Genomic DNA, 26,287 nt, shown 5'->3' on the forward strand with positions numbered 1-26,287 from the left:
GTTCTGTAAATATTTTTCAACTGCTCGACTAACGTGAGGCTCGTGGTTTCCAGATACGCTGCCATTTCTGCCACGATTACTGCCGCGCTCACCCCGTCCTTATCAAGCGTTAGGGTGCCACACATAAACCCTAAAAGGAACAAGAGGAAGGGCAGATTCACTTGGGAGTGCAAGCAGTATGGGTGTGGAAAGCAGACAAAGAAACCTGAGAGTGCACGGCATGTCCACCAGAACAGAGAATAACATTAGGCACTTCCAGTACTGAGCCTCACAACTAATAAGAAAGGCATTAATTTCCAGGGGACTAGATTTGCAAACCAAGGATGTGATGCTGAGGCATTGCCTGACACTGGCCCCCTAGGCCTGAGTCGACATAGTAGTAGTAGTATAAGGCATTACTGAGACTGCACTTGGACTATTGTGAGCAGTTTTGGGTACCATATCTAAAAAAAGGATGTGCTGGCATTGGAGAAGGTCCAGAGGAGGTTCACAAGAATGATCCCAGGAATGAAAGGGTTAATGTATGAGTAGCATTTGATGGGTCTGTACTTGCTGGAATTTAGAAGAATGAGGGGTGATATCATTAAAGCCTATTGAATATTGAAAGGTCTAGATAGTGTGGACGTGGAGAGGATATTTTCTATACTAGAGAGTCCAAGACCAGAAGGCACAGCCCCCAGAACAGAGCCGAGGAGGAATTTGTTTAGCCAGAGGGTGGTGAATCTGTGGAATTTATTGCCACGGGTGACTGTGGAGGCCAGGTCATTGGGTACATTTACGGCCGAGATTGATAGGATCTAGATTAGTCAGGGCATCAAAAGGTTACAGGGGGAAGGCTGGAGAATGGGATTGAGAGGGATACTATATCAGTGGAGCAGACTCATTGGGCTGAATGGCCTAATTCTGCTCCTATGCTTTATGTCTTTAAAGTTTTATCAAATCTACAATATAGACGTTCATGCGAACTGGACTCTCACAAACTCTATAAAGAATGTATATACATACACATACAGATAGACAGCTTAAAAAATTACAAACATGAGAAAATCTGCAGATGCTGGAAATCCAAAGCAAGACACACAAAATGCAGTAGGACCTCAACAGGTCAGGCAGCATCTATAGAAATGAGTAAACAGTTGATGTTTCGGGCTGAGAACCTTCTTCAGGACTGAGAGGAAGGGGGGAGATGCCTGAACTAAAAAGGTGGAGAGAGGGTAAAGAGGATAGCTGGAAGGTGATGGGTGAAACCAGGTGGGTGGGAAAGGTCAAGGGCTGAAGAGAAACAGAATCAGATAGGAAAGGAGAATGGACAATAGGAGAAAGGGAAGGAGGAGGGGACCCAGGGGAAGTAATAGGCAGGGTGGGGGGGACAGAAGAAGGAGCAGAGTTTTGGGCAGGAGAAGGAGGGGGAGTTTTGTTCAGCAGAAGGAGAAATCGGGGTTCATAGCATCAAGTTGGAGGATACCAAGACACAATATAAGGTGCTATTCCTCCACCCTGAGGTTGGCCTCATCTTGGCAGAAGAGGTGGCCACGCATCAATATATCAGAAAGGGAAAGGGGAAAGGAATGGGAATTAAAATGTTTGGCCACAGGAAGTCCTGCATGTGGTGGATAGTATGGAGGTACTGTTCTACTGCACCTGTTCTCCATTCCAGGTCAGCAGAGATGTCCTCCTTTAAAGGACAAGATTTCCCTCCCTCTATTACTGATGCTGCCCTCATCTGCATCTCTTCCTTTTCCTTTTCCATACAGCTGTGCTCACACCATCTTCCCACCGTCGTAATAGTGATAAGACTCCCTCTTGTCCGGGTCTACCACCCCATCAGATTCCGTATCCAACACATTATCCTCCAAAACTTCCGCCATCTCCAAAGGGATCCTACCATTAAAGATCTGTTTACCCACCACTAACCTCCGCCCCCTGTGCTTTCCACAAGGATCGCTCCCTCTGTTATTCCCTTTTCCATTAGTCCCTTTCATGATTGCAAATAGCCTAACTGCCATGCCTGCCCATTTAACTCTATTCAGGGCCCCAAACAGTTCTCCCAGGTGAGGCAACACTAAATCTGTGTATCTGTTGGGGTTGCCTATTGTGTCCGGTGCTCCCGATGCGGCCTCATCTACATTGGTGAGACCTGTAGTAAATTTGGGGACCATTTTGTCAAGCACCTCTGCACCATCCGCCACAATTAGCAATTCCCGATGGTCAAACATTTTAATTCAGATCCCCATACCCATTCTGACGTGTCAATCTACAGCCCCCTCTTGTGTCAAGATGAAGCCAACTTGAAGGTGGAGGAGCATCACCTTAAATTTTGTCTGGGTACCCTCCAACTTGATGGCAAGAACATTGATTTCTCCTTCTGGTGAACAAAACTTCACCCCCATCCCCTTCTTGTATTCCCCACTCCGAAATTTTACTTCTTCTCCCATGCCTATCACTTCCCCCAGGTCTCCTTCTTCCTTTTCTCCTGTTGTTCACTCTCCTTTCCCATCAGACTCTTTCTTCTCCAGCCCTTGACCTCACTGGCTTCACCTATCACCTTCCAGCTAAACTCTTCCTCCTCTCCCCACCTTTTAATTCAGGCATCTCCCCCTTCCACTCTCAGTCCTGCTGAAGGCACTCAGTCCACAGTCGTCAGTTTACCCTTTTCCATAGCATATCTGACCTGCTGAGTTCCCCCAGCATGTGTATTGCTTAAAAAAATTACAGTTAATTAAAATACTTAGCAGTGATATCACAGGAGTTCAGTTGATATTTAATGTAGCAGTTAGTATAATGCTTCATAGAGCCAGCGATCCAGTTTCGAATCCTGTGCAGTCTCTTAAGTTCTCCCCGGAACTCTGTGGGTTCCCTGTAGGCTCTCTGGTTACCTCCCACGTTCCAAAGCCAGATGTATTAATCAAAGTGAGTAAGCTGTGGAAGCATGGCAACACTTGCTGGCTGCCCCCAGCACATCCTTGGACTGTGTTGGTTGTTGATGGAAACGACACATTTCACTGTGTTAAATGTACATGTGACAAATAAACGGACCCTTTTCTGGTTGGCTGCCAGTGACTAGTGGCGTTCTGCAGGGGTCGGTGTTGGGACAACTTCTTGTTGTCAATAATTTAGATGATGGAATAGATGGCTTTGTTGCCAAGTTTGCAGCTGTTAAGAAGATTGGTGGAGGGGCAGGTAGTGTTGAGGAAAAAGGTAGGCTGCAGAAGGATTTAGACAGATTAGGGGAACGGGCAAGAAAGTGACAAATGAAATACAATGTTGGAAAATGCATGGTCATGCACTTTGGTAGTAGAACAAAATGTGCAGACTATTTTCAAAATAGGGAGAAAATCCAAATCTCTGAGATGCAAAGGGACTTAGGAGTCCTTGTGTAGAACACCCTAAAGGTTAACTTGCAGGTAGAGTCAGTGGTGAGGAAGACAAATGCATTGTTAGCATTCATTTCAAGAGGTCTACAAGTGCACAGATATGATGCTGAGGCCTTAAGGCATTGGTGAGGCCTCACCTTGAACTCATCTAAGAAAAGATGTCCTGGTACTGGAGAGGATTCAGAGGAGGTTCACAAGAATGATTCCAGGAATGAAAGGGTTATCATACGAGGAACATTTGATGGCTTTGGGTCTGTACTCGCTGGAATTTAGAAGGATGAGGGGGGGGATCTCATTGAAACCTTTTGAATGTTGAAAGGCCCAGACAGAGTAGATGTGGAAAGGATATTTCCCAAGGTGGGGTAGTCTAGAACAAGAGGGCACAGCCTCAGGATAGAGAGGTGTCCATTTAAAACAGAGCTGTGGAGAAATTTCTTTAGCCAGAGAGTGATGAGTTTGTGGAATTTATTACCACAGGCAGCTATGGAGGCCAGGTCACTGGGTGTATTTAAGGCAGAGTTTGATAGGTTCTTGTTTGGACACGGCATCAAAGGTTATGGGGAGAAGGTTGGGGTGTGGGGCTGAGGAGGGGGGAAGAAAAGGATCAGCCATGATGAAATGGCAGAGCAGATTCGTTGGGCCAAATGACCTAATTCTGCTCCTATGTCTTATGGTGTTAGGGTCTGAATAAAGTTCATCTTTATATCTCCTGGTTTGCATGAGATTGATTACTTTATTTTTATTTTAGAGATACAGCATAAGAACAGACCCTTCCTTCCCAACAAGTTTGTGCTACCCAATTTCTCCTTGGAGCGACAGAAGATGAGAGGTGACCTGATAGAGGTGTATAAGATGATGAGAGGCATTGATTGTGTGGATAGCCAGAGGCTTTTTCCCAGGGCTGAAATGGCTAACACAAGAGGACACAGGTTTAAGGTGCTGGGGAGTAGGTACAGAGGAGATGTCAGGGGTAAATTTTTTACTCAGAGAGTGGTTGGTGCATGGAATGGGCTGCTGGCAACGATGGTGGAGGTGGATACGACAGGGTCTTTTAAGAGACTTTTAGATAGGTACATGGAGCTTAGAAAAATAGAGGGCTATGGGAAAGTCTACTAGTTTCTAAGGTAGGAACATGTTCGGCACAACTTTGTGGGCTGAAGGGCCTGTACTGTGCTGTAGATTTTCTATGTTTACCCAATTATACCCATGTGACCAATTAATCTACTAACCGGTACGTCTTTGGACTGTGGGAGTAAACCAGAGCACCCAGAGGAAACCCATGTGCTCACAGGAAAAACGTACAAACTCCTTATAGACAGCGGTGGGAGTTGTACTTGGGTTGCAGTGCTGTAATGGTGTGGCGCTAACCACTACACTACCATGCTGCCCCTGTGTTCTTACACTTTCAGAACATAGTAAGAACAAAGTTGCAGAACACCTCTTCTACAACTCACACACAGAGATGTCACATTTCACAGGTATGGGGAGAAGGCAGGAGACTTGAACTGAGAGGAAAATTGGATTAAAATGGCAGAGCAGACTTGATAAGCCAACTGGACTAATTCTGCTCCTACAGCTTATGGTCTTACAGTCTTATTTAGGAGGAGTGAGTCTATAGCAGTCACAGGCGGTGGCTGCCTGTTTCTACTGGAGTACAGGATGACAAATGCAGAGAAAGTCTCACCAATGGATTCTTCAAATGCAAACAACACCTCCTTTCCACTGTGCAGCAGTTCATCGATCCTGTTTCCAATCCACTTGAACCCCGGCAAAGTTTCCTTAAACAAAACAAATTCAGCTTCAGATTCATTTATCATGTGCATGTGAAAACATACAGTGAAATACATTGTTTGCATTAATAACCAACAGAACCTAAGGGTGTGCTGGAGGCTGCGAGTGTATTGAATATTCGAAGGCTTAGTTACGTGGAGAGGATGTTTCCTACAGTGAGGGAGTCTGGGACCAGAGGACGGTGTAACTTGATGGGCTGAATGGCCTAATCCTGCTCCCATGTCTTATGATCCTATGGTAAGGATTTGTTTTAAATTCAGAGAACGGTTGGCACTGTCTTTTAAACACTATATTTAAAAAGACAAGGCATAAAATCATACCGTCATAATCTGACAGGCAGACAGAACCTTTTTCCAGGGTTGAAATGTCTGATACCAGAGGGCATGCATTTAAGGTGAGAGGAAGTCAGTTCAAAAGAGATGTGCAGAACAATTTGTTTGTTTAAAAATATATCCACACAGAGAGTGCTGCGTGCCTGGAATGCACTGCCTGAAGTGGAGGTAGAGGGAGATACATCACAGAATTTTAAGAGCTGTTTAGATAAGCATATGACTGTGAGGAAAATGGAAGGATATGGACATTGCGTAGGCACAAGCGATTAGTCTAGTTGGTCATTTAATGAATAATTTATTTGGTTTGGCACGATATCGTGTTTCTGTGCTGTACTGCTCAGTGGTCTATGTAATCTGAGCAAATAGGATTAGAATTGGCAAAAGTCAGTATGGAAGTGATGGGCCAAATGGCCAGTTTTTGTGCTGTACCAGTCTGTGACTCAGTCCAATAATGCAGTACTGAGTCATGGTATGACTGGGGATCTCATACCCTCCAGCGTTTAAATAAAGACAGTATGGATTAACAACTTCCCAGAATCGGAATCAGGTTTAATATCACTTGCAAATGCTATAAAATTTACTATTTTGCAGAAATGGTACTCGATGCCCATGCAATCTGACAGAGCTCGAGCAGTTTTGTAAAGAATAATGGGGAAAAATTGCAGTGTCCAAATGTGCAAAGCTGATAGAGAACTATCCTCACAGACTCAAAGCTGTACTTGCTGCCAAAGGTGCGTCTACTAGATACTGACTTGAAGGGGGGAATACTTATGCAATCAATTATTTTGTGTTTTGTATTTGTAATTAATTTAGATCACTTTATACAGATCTGTTTTCACTTTGACATGAAAGAGTTTTTTTCTGTTGAGTTTAGAGAGTTTAGTGTTAAAAAGTGCCAAATTAAATCGACTGTGATTCAATGTTGTAAAACAATAAAACATAAAAACCTCCAAGGATTTTGAATACTTTTTATAGACACTGTACGTCACCATATGTTCATTTTCTTGCTGATATATTCAGTAAATCCAATAACCACAATAGAATCAATAAAGGCGGCACCCAACAGGACAGACAAACAACCAGTGTGCAAAAGACAAAATGTGCAAGGACAAAAGAGCCTGATGGCTGAGGGGTAATAACTGTTCCTGAACCTGGTGGTGTGGGTCCTGAGACTCTTGTACCTTCTTCCTGATGACAGTAGCAAGAGGAGACCATGACCTGGGTGGTGAGGGTTTCTGGTGATGGGTGCTGCTTCCTGTAAACATGCTCAGTGGTGGGGAGGACATTACCTGTGATAGACTGGACCATATCTACTACTTTTGTAGGGTTTTCCATTCATGGGCATTGGTGTTTCCATACCAGGCCGTAATGCAGCCAGTCAGTATATTCTATATTCTCTGCCACACACCTATCCAAGTTTGTCAAAGTTTTCAATGTTATGCTGTGCCTTTGCAAACTTCTAAATAGAGGCACTGCCATGCTTTCTTTGTGATTACACTTGCTGGGCCCAGGACAAATGCTCTGAAATTATACCACGGTGGAATTTAATCAGATGATCTCCTGGGATTTTCACACAAAATAATCCCTAGAGTTTACAGAGAATAGTGCAAGAACAAAAAAAATCCCATGAATGGCAGTTCCACGGGCAAAAACTCCTTGTTAATGAGAGAGGTCAGAAGAGAATGGCCAGACTGGCTCAAGCTGACAGGAAGAAGACAGTAACTCAAATAACCATGCGTCACAACAGTGGTGTGCAGATGAGCACTCTGGACGTACAACACGTCAAACTTTATGTGGATGGGCTATTGCAGCAGAAGACCAGGAACACATACTTAGGGCCAACTTTATTTGGTACAGGAATACCCAATAAAGTGACCACTGTGTGTAGATTAGGACATAGAAAACAAAAGTTGGGATGTTATGTTGCCAATTTACAGAACACTCGTTAGATTGTACACAGTTGTGGTCATCAGGAAGTACGTAGTTAAGTTGGAGAGAGCTGCAGCCGAGATGCAATGTGGCTTGAATTGCAGACATCCCACCCTGCAAAAACTTGTTTCAGGGAGGTAGCACCATCAATTTGCGGGAGACTTCTGGGAGAGGTGGGATGTCTGCAATAGAGTAGCTCCTTAGCAGCTGGCCAGCTAGTTTAAATAATGTTAGCTATGCTAATGAACGAATGACACCTGTTAAACTCACCTCAACATGTCTTTTACAGTCTTAACCCACCATGGGCAATAGAAAAGTCACTTTTGCAAACAGTGCAGCGAGCAACACTGTCATTATGTTGACCCCTGTAAGGCAGGGGTACACTTTAATGTAGCCTGGGGTGACGTACGTTTTTTTGGAACACTCTCCCATGGCGCGAACTTGCTTGCTTTCTCTCTCGCTCGCTCCCTCTCCCTCTCTCTCATGGTCGCTCTCACACTTTCACTTTTGCTTTCTCTCCCGCGCTCTCTCGCTCGCTCTCAAAAAAATTGATTTCCGTGACATTGTATATAATTTGCGGGCATCAGGGAGCCACTATTAATATGTGGAAAACTCTCGGAATTTCCAGGAGAGGTGGGATGTCTGGAATTGGATGACTTTGTGAGGAGAGTTTGATAGGTAGGGCTTGCTTTCCTTGAAGTGAAGGAATAAGGTCATAGAATATCTTTCAAATCGGGAGAAAAATCAGAAATCGGAGCCACAAAGGGACTTGCAAGTCCTCGTGCAGGATTTGCCTAAAGGTTAACTTGCAGGTTGACTTGGTGGTGAGGAAGGTAAATGCAGAGTTACTATTCATTTTGAGAGGACTAGAATATAAAAGCAATGATGTAATGCTGAGGCTTTACAAGATATTGGTCAGACCACATTTGGAGTATTATGAATACTTCCATATTCTAGAAAGGATGCTCTAACGTTGGAGACAGTCCAAAGGAGGTTCATGACAATGATCCTGGGAATGAAAAGGAGTGTTTGATGGCTCAGAGTCTGAGCTCACTATTGTTTTAGAAGAATGAGGGGTGAATCTCATTAAAACTATGTGAATATTAAAAGACCGAGATAGATGTTTCCTATAGCGGAAGAGGTCTAGGGCCACAGGGCACAGCCTCGGAGTAGAAACATAGAAAATAGGTGCAGGAGTAGGCCATTCGGCCCTTTGAGCCTGCACCGCCATTCAGTATGATCATGGCTGATCATCCAACTCAGAACCCTGTACCAGCCTTCCCTCCATACCCCCTGATCCCTTTAGCCACAAGGGCCATATCTAACTCCCTCTTAAATATAGCCAATGAACTGGCCTCAACTGTTTCCTGTGGTAGGGAATTCCACAGATTCACCACTCTCTGTGTGAAGAAGTTTTTCCTCATCTCGGTCCCAAAAGGCTTCCCCTTCATCCTCAAACTGTGACCCCTCGTTCTGGACTTCCCCAACATCGAGAACAATCTTCCTGCATCTAGCCTGTCCAATCCCTTTAGGATTTTATATGTTTCAAATAGATCCCCCCTCAATCTTCTAAATTCCAAAGAGTATAAGCCTAGTCATATGAAAGTCCTGCCATCCCAGGAATCAATCTGTTGAACCTTCTTTGTACCCCCTCTATGGCAAGAATGTCTTTCCTCAGATTAGGGGACCAAAACTGCACACAATACTCTAGGTGTGGTCTCACCAAGGCCTTGTACAACTGCAGTAGTACCTCCCTGCTCCTGTACTCGAATCCTCTTGCTATGAATGCCAGCATACCATTTGCTTTTTTCACCGCCTGCTGTTCCCGCGTGCCCACTTTCAATGACTGGTGTACAATGACACCCAGGTCTCGTTGCACCTCCCCTTTTCCTAATCGGCCACCATTCAGATAATCATCTGTTTTCCTGTTCTTGCCACCAAAGTGGATAACCTCACATTTATCGACATTAAATTGCATCTGCCGTGAATTTGCCCACTCACCTAACCTATCCAAGTCACCCTGCATCCTCTTAGCATCCTTCTCACAGCTAACACTGCCGCCCAGCTTCGTGTCATCTGCAAACTTGGAGATGTTGCATTTAATTCCCTCATCTAAGTCATTAATATATATTGTAAACAAATGGGGTCCCAGTACTGAGCCTTGTGGTACCCCATTAGTCACTGCCTGCCATTCTGTAAAGGTCCCGTTTATTCCCACTTTTTGCTTCCTGTCTGCCAACCAATTCTCTACCCACATCAATACCTTACCCCCAATACCGTGTGCTTTAAGTTTGCACACTAATCTCCTGTGTGGGACCTTGTCAAAAGCCTTTTGAAAATCCAAATATACCACAGCCACTGGTTCTCCCCTATCCACTCTACTAGTTACATCCTCAAAAAATTCTATGACATTCATCAGACATGATTTTCCTTTCACAAATCCATGCTGACTTTGTCCGACATCCCTTCAGAAGAGAGATGAGGGGGAATTTCTTTAGCCGGAAGGTGGTGGATCTGTGCCACAGACAGCTGCGGAGGCCATCTCACTGGCTGTACTTAAAGTGGAGGTTGATGGATTTTTGATTACTAAGGGCATCATAGGTTACAGGGAGAAGGTTGGAGAATGGGGCTGAGAGGTGTAATAAATCAACCATAATGGAATGGAAACGCATACTCAATGAGCCAAATGGCCTAATTCTACTCCTATGTTTCACACACCAGAAACTTATGAGAATGATAGAGGCAGATTGTAATTGATCTAAGCTAAGTTTTCATGGATACCTGATTACATTAGATGCAGTTGGTGAGTCGCTCATAGATAGATCTGCAGAGAGATCCTCTGTAGCACGCAAAGTTTGTCTTGCATCAGAGTATTCAGATATTTCATCAGCTAGTTTGGCACCCAACATCCTTATTGGTGCAGAATTTTTAGTTGTGATCATATCAGAGACACAGTATTTGGACATTTTTATCAGAATACTAACAAGTTACATCTAATGTGAGCCAGAGTTTCCAGAGTTTCTCTGACCAGTTTTATAGCAATCAGAATCAGGTATAATAACACTGGCATATGTTGTTTTGCAGCAGCAGTACATTGCAATACACAATAAAAACCCTGTAAATTACAAATAAACAAATAAATAAATAATATGTATGTATGTATGGAAGCATGGCAAGAGAGCAAACAAAAAGAAAAAAGGAAAAAATATTGAGGTAGTGTTCATGGATCCATTGTCCATTCAGAAATCTGATGACAGACAGGAAGAAGCTGTTCCTAAAATGTTGAGTGTGTCTCTTCAGGTTCCTGTACCTGCTCCTTGATGGTAGCAATGAGCAGAGGGCACTGCCTGGGTGATGGGGATCCTGCCTTTTTGAGACGTTGCTCCTGAAGATATCCTTGATGCTGGGAAGGCTACTGGCCAATAGTAATCGGCTTGAGATACAGAGCATTCACTACTGCTACAGTCTAAAGCAGCATCCTGCAGTCACTAGAAGCGTGACTCAACACAGAAACTACAGGAAATACACAGCAGGTCAGATAGAACATAGAACACTACAGCACAGTACAGGTCCTTCAGCCCAGAATATTGTGCTGACTTTTTAACATACTACAAGATCAATCAACCAGATGTAGATGTAGTGTATATGGATTTCAGCAAGGCATTTGACAAGTTACCCCATGCAAGGCTTATTGAGAAAGTAAGGAGGCATGGGATCCAAGGGGAGATTGTTTTGTGGATCCAGAACTGGCTTGTCCACAGAAGGCAAAGAGTGGTTGTAGATGGGTCATATTCTGCATGGAGGTTGGTCACCAGTGGTGTGCCTCAGGGATCTGTTCTGGGACCCCTACTCTTTGTGATTTTTATAAAGGAGCTGGATGAGGAAGTGGAGGGATGGGTCAGTAAATTTGCTGATGACACAAAGGTTGGGGGTGTTGTGGATAGTGTGGGTTGTCAGAGATTACAACGGGACATTGATAGGATGCAAAACTGGGCTGAGAAGTGGCAGATGGAGTTCAACCCAGATAAGTATGAGGTGGTTCATTTTGGTAGGTCAAATATGATGGCAGAGTATAGCATTAATGGTAAAACTCTTGGCAGTGTGGAGAATCAGAGGGATCTTGGGGTCTGAGTCCATAGGACACTCAAAGCTGCTACGCAGGTTGACTCTGTGATTAAGGCATACGGTGCATTGGCCTTCATCAATCATGGGATTGAGTTTAAGAGCTGAGAGGTAATGTTGCAGCTATATAGGACCCCAGTCAGACCCCACTTGGAGTACTGTGCTCAGTTCTGGTCACCTCACCACAGAAAGGACATGGAAACCATAGAAAGGGTGCAGAGGAGATTTACAAAGATTTTGTCTGGACTGGGGAGCATGCCTTATGAGAATAGGTTGAGTGAACTTGGCCTTTTTTCCTTGGAGCGACGAAGGATGAGAGGTGACCTGATAGAGGTGTACAAGATAATGAGAGGCATTGGTCATGTGGATAGTCAGGGGCTTTTCCCCAGGGCTGAATGGCTAGCAAAAGAGGGCATAGTTTTCCAGTACTTGGAAGTAGGTACAGAGGAGATATCAGGGGTAAGTTTTTTTTACACAGAGAATGGGGAGTGTGTGGAAAGGGCTGCAGGCGGCAGTGGTGGAGGCGGAAACGATAAGGTCTTTTAAGAGACTCCTGGATGGCTACATGGACCTTAGAAAAATAGTGGGCTATGGGTAAAGCCAGGGTAGTTCTAAGGCAGGGACATGTTCAGCACAGCTTTGTGGGCCGAAAGGCCTGTGTTGTGCTATAGATTTTCTATGTTTCTAACTCTTCTCTCCTAAATAGACCTCCATTTTTCTTTAATCCACGTGTCTACCTAAGGCTCTCTTAAATGTTCCAAATGTATCTGCCTGCACCACCAGTCTGGCAGCATGTTTCATGCACCTATCATTCTCCGTGTATAAACCTCTCTCTGTCTCTGATTTCATCCATTCACTTTAGAGTTATACTCCCTCGTATTAGCCATTTATACTCTGGAAAAAGTCTCTGACTGTCCACATTATCTATGCCTCTATCATCTTGCACACCTCAATTTAGTCACCTTTCATTCTCCTTCACTCCAAAGAGAAAACCCTAGCTCATTCAATCTATCCCCATAAGACATGCTCTTTTATCCAGGCAGCATCCTGGTAAGTCTTCGCTGCACCGTCTCTAGAGCTTCCACACCCTTTCCATGAGGTGACCAGAACTGAACACAGTACCTCAAGTACCTTTAGAGAGCTGCAACGTTATTTTAAGGCTATTGAACTCAATCCCTCGACATGAAGGCCAACACAACATGCACCTTTTTGACAACTTTATCAACTGGTATGGCAACTTTGAGGGATCTGTGGATGTGGACTACATACTCTGACCACTCATTTCATATACAGACCACCCTTTGCCATCTCTTCACTCCAGAGAAAAGTCATAGCTCACTCAAGTTTTCCACATAAGTCATGCTCTCTAATCCAGGAAGCATCCTGGTAAATCTCCTCTGCACCCACATCCTTCCTAATACTCCAAGTGTGGTCTAACCAAGGTTTTACACAACTGCAACCTATCACTACCCAGATTCCTAACCTCATCCCCCACCACCTCCTGCTCATCCATCTTCCCCCCCACCTGGTCTCACCTATCACCCACCAGCTTGAACTCCTTCCCTCCCCCACCTTATTCTGGACCCTTCCTCTAATGCAACACACACAAAATGCTGGAGGAACTCAGCAGGTCAGGCAACATCTATGGAGAGGAATAAACAATCAACTGATGTAGGGTCTGGGCCCAAAACATTGACTGTTTATTCCCAACCATAAATGCTGCCTGACCTGCTGAGTTCCTCCAGCATTTTGTGTGTGTTGTGAAGAAATATCTGAAGTTATTATCTCTAAGCTAGTCTAGCTGACAAGGCAGCTGAATAAATCTGAAATATTTGGCAGCATTGGGAGAAGATAAAGAGCTAAACACAAGAGATTCTGCAGATACTAGAAATCCAGAGCAACACACACACAATGCCGGAGGAACTCAGCAGGTCAGGCAGCATCTATGGAAATGAATAAACAGTCGATGTTTCGGGCCTAGACATCAGGACTGGAAAGGGAGGGGGAAGATGCCAGAATAAAAAGGCAAGGAGAGGGGATGGAGGATAGCAAAAGGTGAGAGGTGAAGCCCAGGTGGGTGGGAAAGGTAAAGGGATGGAGAGGAAGGTGTCTGGTAGGAGAGGAGAGTATATTATAAAAGAAAGGGGAGGTGGTGGTAATAGGCAGATGAGAAAAGGTAAGAGGCCAGAGTGGGGAACAGAATTAGAGGGCGGGGGAAGGAATTTTTTTACTGGATGGAGAAATCACTGTTCATGCCATCAGTTTGGAGGCTAGCCAGATGGAATTCAAGATGTTGCTCCTCCACCCTGAGGGCATTCTGATCATAGCACAAGAGGTGGCCACGGACCAACACGTCAGAACAGGAACTGGAATCGGAATTGAAACGTGAGGCCAAAGACCTCTCGTGTTTGTGATCCACTGTTAAGTTAAAGTTGAAGTTTGTCATCTGACTTGCATGTATACAACCAAACTGGGTATCATTCGTCCAGGCCACAGTACACAAAATATATCACACACAGCACATAAAAACAAAATATTACCATAAATAAGTTAATAAAATATCATTCAAAATGCACTGCCATCTGGAAAAAGGCACTGAAGTATTCGGGCTCTCATGACCAGACTATGTAACAGTTTTTTCCCCCAAGCCATCAGACTCCTCAATACCCAGAGCCTGGACTGACACCAACCTACTGCCCTCTACTGTGCCTATTGTCTTGTTTATTATTTATTGTAACGCTTGCACTGTTTTGTGCAATTTTTGAAGTCCTGGGTAGGTCTGTAGTCTAGTGTAGTTTTGTGTTGCTTTACGTAGTTCAGTGTAGTTTTTGTATTGTTTCATGTAACACCATGGTCCTGAAAAACGTTGTCTCGTTTTTACTGTGTACTGTACCAGCAGTTATGGTCGAAATGACAATAAAAAGTGACTTGACGACTTGTAGTGTACAGCACAGCTAAATGGTAAACAGCTCACTGTCCTAGTGATGAGACTTTGGTAGTGGCAGGGTATTCATGAGTCTCACAGCCCGACAGAAGAAGCTATTACGCAGTCTGGCAGTCCTTGTCCTGATAATCCTATACCTCCTTCCTGATGGTTGTGGATCAAAGAGATTGTGGGATGGATGGTAGGGATTGTCAACAATGCTTCAGGCCCTGGTAATAGGGAGGAGGGAGGCCCTGATGATCCTCTCGGTGGTTAGCAGCTGCATGTCCATCCTGCCAGTGGCGAGTAGCAGACATGAGATCGTGAAACACTAACTTGAAATGTGATACCTCAGTGGCATCTGTTCCAATCCTTCTCACACTGAGTGACAGTAAACAAGGAACAGTGGCAGAATGGAAATCAAACAGAAAATATTGAACAACACACACAAAATGCTGAAGGCAGTACAATCAGAGGTGGAGAGGTTCAGCAACTTTAAACTCCTCAGTGTTATCATTTCAGAGGATCCAACCTGGGCCCAGAACGCAAGTGCCATTACGAAGAAATCACGGTAAGACCATAAGAACATAAGGTGTAGGAGCAGAAGCAGGCCATTCAGCCCATCGAGTCTGCTCTGCTATTCAATCATGGATTGATCCAATTCTTCCAGTCATCCCCACTCCCCTGCTTTCACCCCATATCTTTTGATGCCCTGGCTAATCAAGAACCTATCTATCTCTGCCTTAAATACACCCAATGAGCCTCCACATCCGCTCGTGGCAACAAATTCCACAGATTTACCACCCTCTGACTGTAGAAATGTTTCCATATCTCAGTTCTAAATGGATATCCTTCAATCCTGAAGTCGTGCCCTCTTGTCCTAGAATCCCCTACCATGGGAAATAACTTTGCCATATCTAATCTCTTCAACCCTTTTACATTCAGAATGTTTCTATGAGATCCCCCCCGATTCTCCTGAACTCCAGGGAATACAGCCCAAGAGCTGCCAGACGTTCCTCATATGGTAACCATTTCATTCCTGGAATTACTTCCACGAATCTTCTCTGAACCCTCTCCAATGTCAGCATATGCTTTCTAAAATATTTTTACTCAGAGAGTGGTTGGTGCATGGAATGCACTGCCTGAGTCAGTGGTGGAGGCAGATACACTAGCAAAATTTGAGAGACTACTAGACAGGTATATGGAGGGATTTAAGGTGGGGGGGGGTTATATGGGAGGCAGGGTTTGAGGGTCGGCACAACAATGTGGGGAGCCGAAGGGCCTGTACTGTGCTGTACTATTCTATGTTATAAAATAAGGAGCCCAAAACTGCACACAATACTCCGTGTGGTCTCACGAGTGCCTTATAGAGCCTCAACATCACATCCCTACTCTTATATTCTCTACCTCGAGAGATGAATGCCAACATTGCATTTGCCTTCTTCACAACTGACTCAACCTGGAGGTTAACCTTTAGGGTATCTTGCACAAGGACTCCCAAGTCCCTTTGCACCTCTGCATTTTGAATTCTCTCCCCATCTAAATAATAGTCTGCCCGTTTATTTCTTCCACCAAAGTGCATGGCCATACACTTTCCTACATTCTATTTCATTTGCCACTTCTTTGCCCATTCCCCTAAACTATCTAAGTCTCTTTGCAGGTTCTCTATTTCCTCAACACTACCCGCTCCTCCACCTATCTTTGCATCATCAGCAAATTTAGCTACAAATCCATTAATACCATAGTCCAAATCATTGACATACATCATAAAAAGCAGTGGTCCCAACACCGACCCCTGTGGAACTCCACTGGTACCCGGCAGCCAGTCAGAATAGGATCCCTTTATTCCCGCTATCTGTTTTTTGCTGATCAGCCAATGTTCCACCCATGTCGGTAACTTCCCTGTAATTCCATGGGCTCTTAACTTGCTAAGCAGCCTCATGTGCGGCACCTTGTCAAAGGCCTTCTGAAAATCCAAGTACACTACGTCGTCTACTGCATCTCTTTTGTCTACCCTGCTTGTAATTTCCTCAAAGAATTGCAGTAGGTTAGCCAGGCAGGATTTTCCTTTCAGGAAACCATGCTGGCTTTGGCCTATCTTGTCATATGCCTCCAGGTACTCCGTAATCTCATCCCTAACAATTGATTCCAACAACTTTCCAACCACTGATGTCAGGCTAACAGGTCTATAGTTTCCTTTCTGCTGCCTCCCAACCTTCTTAAATAGCGGAGTAACATTTGCAATTTTCCAGTCATCTGGTACAACGCCAGAATCTATCGATTTTTGAAAGATCATTGTTAATGCCTCTGCAATCTCTCCAGCTACCTCCTTCAGAACCTGAGGGTGCATTCCATGAGGTCCAGGAGACTTATCCACCCTCAGACCATTAAGCTTTCTGAGCACCTGCTCAGTTGTAATTTTCACTGCATAAACTTTTTTCTGACACTCTTGAATGTCCGCTATACTGCGGATGTCTTTCACTGTGAAGACTGATGCAAAATACACATTCAGTTCCTCTGCCATCTCTGCATCTCTCATTACAATATCTCCAGCGTCATTTTGTATTGGTCCTATATCTACCTTCGACTCTCTTTTACCTTTTATATACTTAAAGAAGCTTTTAGTATCTTTTTTGATATTAGTCGCCAGCTTCCACTCATAATTTATCTTTTCCTTCCGAATGACCTTCTTACTTTCCTTCTGCAAGTTTTCAAAACCTCCCCAATCCTCAATCTTCCCACTAGCTCTGGCTCTCTTTTGCTATTACTTTGTCTCTGACTTCACTTGTCAGCCACAGTAGTGTCCTTCTTCCCTTTGAAAACTTCTTATTTGGAATATATCTGTCTTTCACTTACCTCATTCTTTGCAGTCAACTTCGGCCAGTTCCCCTCTTATGCCATTATAATTTGCTTTATTCCACTGAAATACCGACACATTGGATTTTATTTTTTTCCTCTCAAATTTCAATGTGAATTCGATCATATTGTGATCACTGTTCCCTCAGGGTTCCTTAACCTTAAGCTCCCTTATCACCTCCGGATCATTACACAACACCCAATCCAGCACAGCCGATCCCCTAATGGGCTTAACAACAAACTGTTCTAAAAAGCTATCCCTTAGCAATCTACAAATTCTCTCTCTTGAGGTCCAGAACTAACCTGGTTTTCCCAATGCACTTTCATGTTAAAATTCCAACAATTATCATGACATTGCCTTTCTGACATGCCTTTTCTATCTCCTGCTGTAATTTGTAATCTACATCCCGTCTGCTGTTTGGAGGCCTGTATACAACTGCCATTAGGGTCCTTTTACCCTTGCCATTTCTTAACTCAACCCATAGAGACTCTACACCTTCCAATCCTATGTCATCTCTTTCCAATGATTTAAATATTATTTCTTATACACAGGACCACACCACCACCCTGCCTACTAACCTATCTTTCCAATATACCACATATCCTTGGACGTTCAGCTCCCAATGGCAGCCATCCTTAAGCCAAGTTTCAGAGATGGCCACAACGTCATACTTGCCAATCTGTAGCTGAATTTCAAGACTATTTTATTCCTTATGCTGCGTGGATTCAAATACAGCACTCTCAGTCCAGTATTTGTTGCTTTCTGTTTTAACTACACCATGCCTCTATTGCCCTGTAACTCACGACACTGGCTTTGATTAAGTCTAATCTCCTGGAAGGTAACGCCGCTACTTCCTTAGAATTTTGCAAAGATTTGGCATGATATCTAAAACTTTAACAAACTGCTGTATATTTGTAGTGGAAAGTATATTGACTGGCTGCATCATAACCTGGAATGGAAACACTAACGTCCTTTATTGGAAAATCCTGTAAAAAAAATAGTGGATACAGGCCACCCCACCCCGGATAAAGCCCTCCCCGCCATTGAGCACATCTACAGAGTGGTGTTGCAGAAAAGCAGCATCCATCATCAGGGAGCCCCACCACCCTGATCATGCTCTCTTCTCACTGCTGCCATCAGGAAGGTGGTACAGAAGCCTCCGGACCTAAACAGGTTCAGGAATAGTTATTACCACTCAACTATCAGGCTCTTGAAAACTTTACTTACCCCATCACTGTACTGTTCCTACAACCTATGGATTCACTTTCAAGGACTCTTCATCTCATGTTCTCTGTACTTATTGCTTATTTATTATTATTAATTTTGTATTTGCGCAGTTTGTTGTCTTTTGCACATTGGTTGTTGTCCACCTTGTTGGGTGTGGTCTTTCATTGATCCTATTACGCTTCTTGGATTTGCTGACTAGGCCCGCAAGAAAACAAATCTCAGGGTTGTATATGGTAACATACATGTACTTTGAACATACTGAACAACTACATATACATATTACATAGAAACATAGAAAATAGGTGCAGGAGTAGGCCACTCGGCCCTTCGAGCCTGCACCGCCATTTATTATGATCATGGCTGATCATCCAACTCAGAACCCCGCCCCAGCCTTCCCTCCATACCCCCTGATCCCCGTAGCCACAAGGGCCATATCTAACTCCCTCTTAAATATAGCCAATGAACTGGCCTCAACTGTTTCCTGTGGCACAGAATTCCATAGATTCACCACTCTCTGTGTGAAGAAGTTTTTCCTAATCTCGGTCCTAAAAGCTTCCCCTTTATCCTCAAACTGCGACCCCTCGTTCTGGACTTCCCCAACATCGGGAACAATCTTCCTGCATCTAGCCTGTCCAATCCCTTTAGGATTTTATACGTTTCAATCAGATCCCCCCCTCAATCTTGTAAATCCCAACGAGTACAAGCCCAGTTCATCCAGTTTTTCTTCATATGAAAGTCCTGCCATCCCAGGAATCAATCTGGTGAACCTTCTTTGTACTCCCTCTATGGCAAGGATGTCTTTCCTCAGATTAGGGGACCAAAACTGCACACAATACTCCAGGTGTGGTCTCACCAAGGCCTTGTACAACTGCAGTAGTACCTCCCTGCTCCTGTACTCGAATCCTCTCGCTATAAATGCCAGCATACCATTTGCCTTTTTCACCGCCTGCTGTACCTGCATGCCCACTTTCAATGACTGGTGTATAATGACACCCAGGTCTCGTTGCACCTCCCCTTTTCCTAATCGGCCACCATTCAGATAATAATCTGTTTTCCCATTTTTGCCACCAAAGTGGATAACTTCACATTTATCCACGTTAAATTGCATCTGCCATGAATTTACCCACTCACCCAACCTATCCAAGTTACTCTGCATTCTCTTAGCATCCTCCTCACAGCTAACACTGCCACCCAGCTTCGTGTCATCCGCAAACTTGGAGATGCTGCATTTAATTCCCTCATCCAAGTCATTAATATATATTGTAAACAACTGGGGTCCCAGCACTGAGCCTTGCAGTACCCCACTAGTCACTGCCTGCCATTCTGAAAAGGTCCCGTTTATTCTCACTCTTTGCTTCCTGTCTGCTAACCAATTCTCCATCCACATCAATACCTTACCCCCAATACCGTGTGCTTTAAGTTTGCACACTAATCTCCTGTGTGGGACCTTGTCAAAAGCCTTTTGAAAATCCAAATATACCACATCCACTGGCTCTCCCCTATCCACTCTACTAGTTACATCCTCAAAAAATTCTATGAGATTCGTCAGACATGATTTTCCTTTCACAAATCCATGCTGACTTTGTCCGATGATTTCACCGCTTTCCAAATGTGCTGTTATCACATCTTTGATAACTGACTCCAGCAGTTTCCCCACCACCGACGTCAGGCTAACCGGTCTATAATTCCCCGGTTTCTCTCTCCCTCCTTTTTTAAAAAGTGGGGTTACATTAGCCACCCTCCAATCCTCAGGAACTAGTCCAGAATCTAACGAGTTTTGAAAAATTATCATTAATGCATCCACTATTTCTTGGGCTACTTCCTTAAGCACTCTGGGATGCAGACCATCTGGCCCTGGGTATTTATCTGCCTTCAATCCCTTCAATTTACCTAACATCACTTCCCTACTAACATGTATTTTGCTCAGTTCCTCCATCTCACTGGACCCTCTGTCCCCTACTATTTCTGGAAGGTTATTTATGTCCTCCTTAGTGAAGACAGAACCAAAGTAATTATTCAATTGGTCTGCCATGTCCTTGCTCCCCATAATCAATTCACCTGTTTCTGTCTGTAGGGGACCTACATTTGTCTTTACCAGTCTTTTCCTTTTTACATATCTATAAAAGCTTTTACAGTCAGTTTTTATGTTCCCTGCCAGTTTTCTCTCATAATCTTTTTTCTCCTTCCTAATTAAGCCCTTTGTCCTCCTCTGCTGAACTCTGAATTTCTCCCAGTCCTCAGGTGAGCCACTTTTTCTGGCTAATTTGTATGCTTCTTCTTTGGAATTGATACTATCCCTAATTTCTCTTGTCAGCCACGGGTGCACTACCTTCCTTGATTTATTCTTTTGCCAAACTGGGATGAACAATTGTTGTAGTTCATCCATGCAATCTTTAAATGCTTGCCATTGCATATCCACCGTCAATCCTTTAAGTGTCATTTGCCAGTCTATCTTAGCTAATTCACATCTCATACCTTCAAAGTTACCCCTCTTTAAGTTCAGAACCTTTGTTTCTGAATTAACTATGTCACTCTCCATCTTAATGAAGAATTCCACCATATTATGGTCACTCTTACCCAAGGGGCCTCTCACGACAAGATCGCTAATTAACCCTTCCTCATTGCTCAAAACCCAGTCCAGAATAGCCTGCTCTCTAGTTGGTTCCTCGACATGTTGGTTCAAAAAACCATCCCCCATACATTCCAAGAAATCCTCTTCCTCAGCACCTTTACCAATTTGGTTCACCCAATCTACATGTAGATTGAAGTCACCCATTATAACTGCTGTTCCTTTATTGCACACATTTCTAATTTCCTGTTTAATACCATCTCTGACCTCACTACTACTGTTAGGTGGCCTGTACACAACTCCCACCAGCGTTTTCTGCCCCTTAGTGTTAGGCAGCTCTACCCATATCGATTCCACATCTTCCCGGCTTATGTCCTTCCTTTCTATTGCGTTAATCTCATCTTTAACCAGCAACGCCACCCCACCTCCTTTTCTTTCATGTCTATCCCTCTTGAATATTGAATATCCCTGAATGTTGAGCTCCCATCCTTGGTCACCCTGGAGCCATGTCCCTGTGATCCCAACTATATCATAATCATTAATAACAATCTGCACTTTCAATTCATCCACCTTATTACGAATGCTCCTTGCATTGACACACAAAGCCTTCAGGCGCTCTTTTACAACTCTCTTAGCCCTTATACAATTATGTTGAAAAGTGGCCCTTTTTAATGCTTGCCCTGGATTTGTCGGCCTGCCACTTTTACTTTTCTCCTTAGTACTTTTTGCTTCCACCCTCACTTTACACCCCTCTGTCTCTCTGCACTCGTCCCCATCCCCCTGTTGTGAACTAACCTCCTCTCGCCTAGCCTCTTTAATTTGATTCCCACCCCCCAACCATTCTAGTTTAAAGTCACCTCAGTAGCCCTCGCTAATCTCCCTGCCAGGATATTGGTCCCCCTAGGATTCAAGTGTAACCTGTCCTTTTTGTACAGGTCACGCCTGCGCCAAAAGAGGTCCCAATGATCCAAAAACTTGAATCCCTGCCCCCTGCTCCAATCCCTCAGCCACGCATTTATCCTCCACCTCATCGCATTCCTACTCTCACTGTCATGTGGCACAGGCAGTAATCCCAAGATTACTACCTTTGCGGTCCTTTTTCTCAACTCCGTTCCTAGCTCCCTATATTCTCCTTTCAGGACCTCATCCCTTTTCCTACCTGTGTCATTGGTACCTATATGTACCACGACCTCTGGCTCCTCACCCTCCCACTTCAGGATATCTTGAACACGATCAGAAATATCCCGGACCCTGGCACCAGGGAGGCAAACTACCATCCGGGTCTCTGGACTACGTCCACAGAATCGCCTATCTGACCCCCTTACTATCGAGTCCCCTATCACAACTGCCCTCCTCTTCCTTGCCCTACCTTTCGGAGCTACAGGGCCGGACTCTGTGCCGGAGGCACGGCCACTGTCGCTTCCCCCGGGTAAGCTGTCCCCCCCAACAGTACTCAAACAGGAGTACCTATTGTGACCACTAAGAAAAATTCTGAACAGTTACATGTCTATAAGAACTACTTAAAATAGATGGAGACAATGAATTGTTAAACTTCAAAGGAAACAACTATAAACAGACAGATCCAATAACATCAGCAAGGTACCTAAAATGCCTCAATCCCTGTGCCTTACCTCGAAGTGGAAGCCTTCGTTAATGGCAAGGGCCCGTAGGATTTTGGAAGAGACAGTGGTGGCCAGCATGTACACGTTCTTCACATCACCTGGATCCTGATGCTCACTCCTCCAACAGTGAAACATCCACCAGCCGAGGAGAGCCCCCAGCTCATTGCCAGAGAAAACCTTCCACATGCCACTGCATCAAGACAGGAGAAGCAGGAAGTTTTAGATAGCTGGGGGTGGGGGGGTGGGGGGGAGCTCAGTGTACTACTCTATGTCGTGAGGCGCAAGAGCATGCTTTAGATACCCAGGTGAGCCCAGTATGTCAGTCTGTGTAGTGAGGTGCAAAAGGATGCTGCGGTGCGAGAGAATGCCCAGGTTGTTAGTCATAGAACACTACAGCACAGAGATATACAACTCTACAGCACAGAATCATACTGTTTGGTCCATCTGGTCCATGCTGAACTGACCAGCAGCCAGATTATACCCTCCCATCCATCAATTTGTTCAAATTTCTCCACTATTCTGGGAAAATACCATGGCAGTGCTCCGTCAGGATAGACCAGAGAACTCAACTAGTGATGTGTTATGGGTGGAACTGAGAAATAAGAAAGGTATGACCACGTTAATGGGGTTATACTACTGACCACTCAACAGTCCTAGGGATTTAGAGGAACAAATTTGCAAAGAGATTGCAGACTGTTGCAAGAAACATAAGGTTGTTATTGTAGGTGATTTTAACTTTCCACACATTGACTGGGAATCCCATACTGTAGAGGGACTAGATAGGGTAAATTTTGTCAAATGTGTTCAGGAAAGCTTCCTTGATCAGTACGTAGATGTCCAACGAGAGAGTGTGCAATACTGGATCTGCTATTCGAAAATGAGACAGGGCAGGTGACAGAAGTTTGTGTAGGGGAACACTTTACATCCAGTGACCACAATGCCATTAGCTTTAAAGCAAATATGCAAAGAGATAGGTGTGATCCGTGGGCTGAGTTTTTAAATTGGAGAAAGGCCAATTTTGATGGCATCAGAAATGATCTTGCAAGTGTGGATTGGGACAGGCTGTTTTCTGGCAAAGGAGTAACTGGAAAGTCGGAAGCCTTCAAAAACAAAATTTTGAAAGTACAGAGCTTGTACGTGCCTGTCACAATAAAAGGTAAAGATAACAAGTGCAAGAAAACTTGCTTTTTAAGAGATATTGAGCCCCTGGTTAAGAGAAAAGAAAGGAGTTGCATAGCAGGTATAGGCAAGCAGGAACAAATAAAATGCTTATGAGTACAAGAAATGCAGGAGAGGACTTGAGAAAGAAATTAGGAAGGCTAGAAGAAAGCATGCAGTTGCCCTAGCAGACAAGGTGAAGGAGAATTCCAAAGAATCCTACAGATATGTAAAGAGGAAAAGGATTTTCAAGGATGTATTTGGTCCTCTTGAAGACCAGAATAGCAATCCATGTGTGCATCCAAAACAGATGGGGGAGATTTAAAATTTTTTTTTGCATCTGCATTTACTCAGAAGACGGATACATAGAAGTGAGGCAAAACTGCATCAACTTCATGAATCCTGTACAGATTACAGTGTTTGCTACTGAGGCAAATCAGGGGGGGAATAAATCCCCAGGGCTTGTCATGGCATTCCCTTGTACTCTACTGGAGGCAAGTGCAGAAATTGTTGGAGCCCTAGCAGAGATATCTTTAGCAATACGAGAGGTATCAGAAGATTGGAGGATAGCCAATACTGTTCCACTGTTTAAAAAAGGCTCTAAACAGAAACCAGAAAATTATGGGCTGCTGAGTTTGACATCAGCTGTGGGAAAGTTATTGGAAGGTACTCTAAGGGTCTGGATGGCTTCGTGCGTGAGAGTAAAAGTTCGGCACGGACTAGAAGGGCCGAGATGGCCTGTTTCCGTGCTGTAATTGTTATATGGTTATGTCTAACTAATTTTGTAGAATTTTTTGAGGAAGTTACCAGGAAAATGGATGAAGGCAAGGCTATCTACATGGACTTTAGTAAGGTATTTGACAAGGTCCCACATGGGAAGCTGGTCAAGAAGTTTTAGTCACTCGGCATTCAGGATGAGGTAGTAAATTGGATTAGACATTATTTTTGTGGAAGAAGCCAGAGAGTGGTTGTAGAGGGCTGCTTCTCTGACTGGATGCCTGTAATCAGTGGTGGGCCTCAGGGATTGGTGCTGTGTCCTTTCACAAACACGACAAAATCTGCAGATGGTGGAAATCCAAGCAACACACAGAAAACGCTGGAGGAACTCAGCATGCCAGATAGCGTCTATGGAAGGGTATAGTCGACGTTTCTGGCCGAGACCCTTCATCAGGACTGGAGGGAAAAAAGATGAGGGGTCTGAGTAAGAAGGTGGGGCGAGGGGAGGAAGAAATACAAGGTGATAGGCCATCTCAAACTGGATCCCGCCACAAGACACACCTCCATACATGACTCCCTTCTCCATTCGTCCCTCTCCACTGATGTCCCTTTTCTTTCTTCCATGGCCTCCTATGAGATACTCCCTTCTCCAGCCCTGTACCTCTTTCACCAATCAACTTCCCAGCTCTTTACTTCACCCCTCCCCCCCAACCACGGTTTCACCCGTCACCTTGTGTTTCTTCCTGCCCTCCCCACCATCTAACATTGGGACCCTGCATCTTTTTTTCTCCAGTCCTGATGAAGGGTCTCGGCCCGAAACGTCAACTGTACTCTTTTCCATAGATGCTGCCTGGCCTGCTGAGTTCCTCCTGCATTTTATGTGTGGTGTTATGTCCATTGCTGTTTGTCATCTAAATCAATGATCTGGATAATAATGTGGTTAACTGGATCAGCAAATTTGCAGATGACGCCAAGATTGGGGACGTAGTGGACAATGAAGAAGGTTTCATGGCTTGCAGAGGGATCTGCATCAGCTGGGAAAATGGGCTGAAAAATGCAGATGAAATTTAATGCAGACAAGTGTAAGGTTTTGCACTTTAGTGGGTCCAAGCAGGCTAGGTCTTACACAGTAATCGTAGGGGACTGAGGAATGTGGTAGAACAAAGGGATCAGGGAACGCAATTCCATAATTCGTTGAAAGTGGCGTCACAGGTAGATAGGGTCGTAACGAAAGCTTTCGGCACATTAGCTTTCATAAATCAATGTTTGGGATGCTATGTTGAAGTTGTACAAGATGTTGGTGAGGCCTAACTTGGAGTATTGTGTGCAGTTTTGGTCACCTACCTACAGGAAAGATGTAATCAAGGTTGAAACAGTGCAGAGAAAATTTACAAGGCTGTTGCCGGGTCTGGAGGACTTGAGTAGGAAAGATTGAATAGGTTAGGACCACATTTTTTAAAACACAGAAGAGTGAAAGGAAATTTGAAAGTGGTATACCAAATTGTGAAGGGTACAGACAGGGTAAATGCAAGCAGGCTTTTTCTACTGAGGTTGGGTGGGACTACAACCAGAGATTACGGGTTAAGGGTGAAAGGGGAGAATTTTAAGGGGAACATGAGGGGAAACTTCTTCACTCAGAGGGTCATAAGAGTGTGGAATGAGTGCT

General features: G+C 44.2%; 1 protein-coding gene across 1 annotated transcript in view; it reads right to left on the minus strand.

Annotated features, from left to right (window-relative positions):
- The window catches only part of pgm2l1 (phosphoglucomutase 2-like 1), a 167,211-nt gene that overhangs the window by 32,868 nt on the left and 108,056 nt on the right, over positions 1–26,287 (minus strand). Inside the window, exons 9-11 of the mRNA XM_072262471.1 lie at positions 22,756–22,936; positions 5,059–5,152; positions 1–130 (exon numbers count right to left, since the gene is read on the minus strand). Coding sequence (XP_072118572.1) covers positions 1–130; positions 5,059–5,152; positions 22,756–22,936 — 405 coding nt within the window. The remainder of the gene's footprint in view (positions 131–5,058; positions 5,153–22,755; positions 22,937–26,287) is intronic.

The sequence above is a fragment of the Mobula birostris genome, chromosome 7 (genome assembly GCF_030028105.1).
Source record: "Mobula birostris isolate sMobBir1 chromosome 7, sMobBir1.hap1, whole genome shotgun sequence".
Lineage (NCBI taxonomy): Eukaryota > Metazoa > Chordata > Chondrichthyes > Myliobatiformes > Myliobatidae > Mobula > Mobula birostris.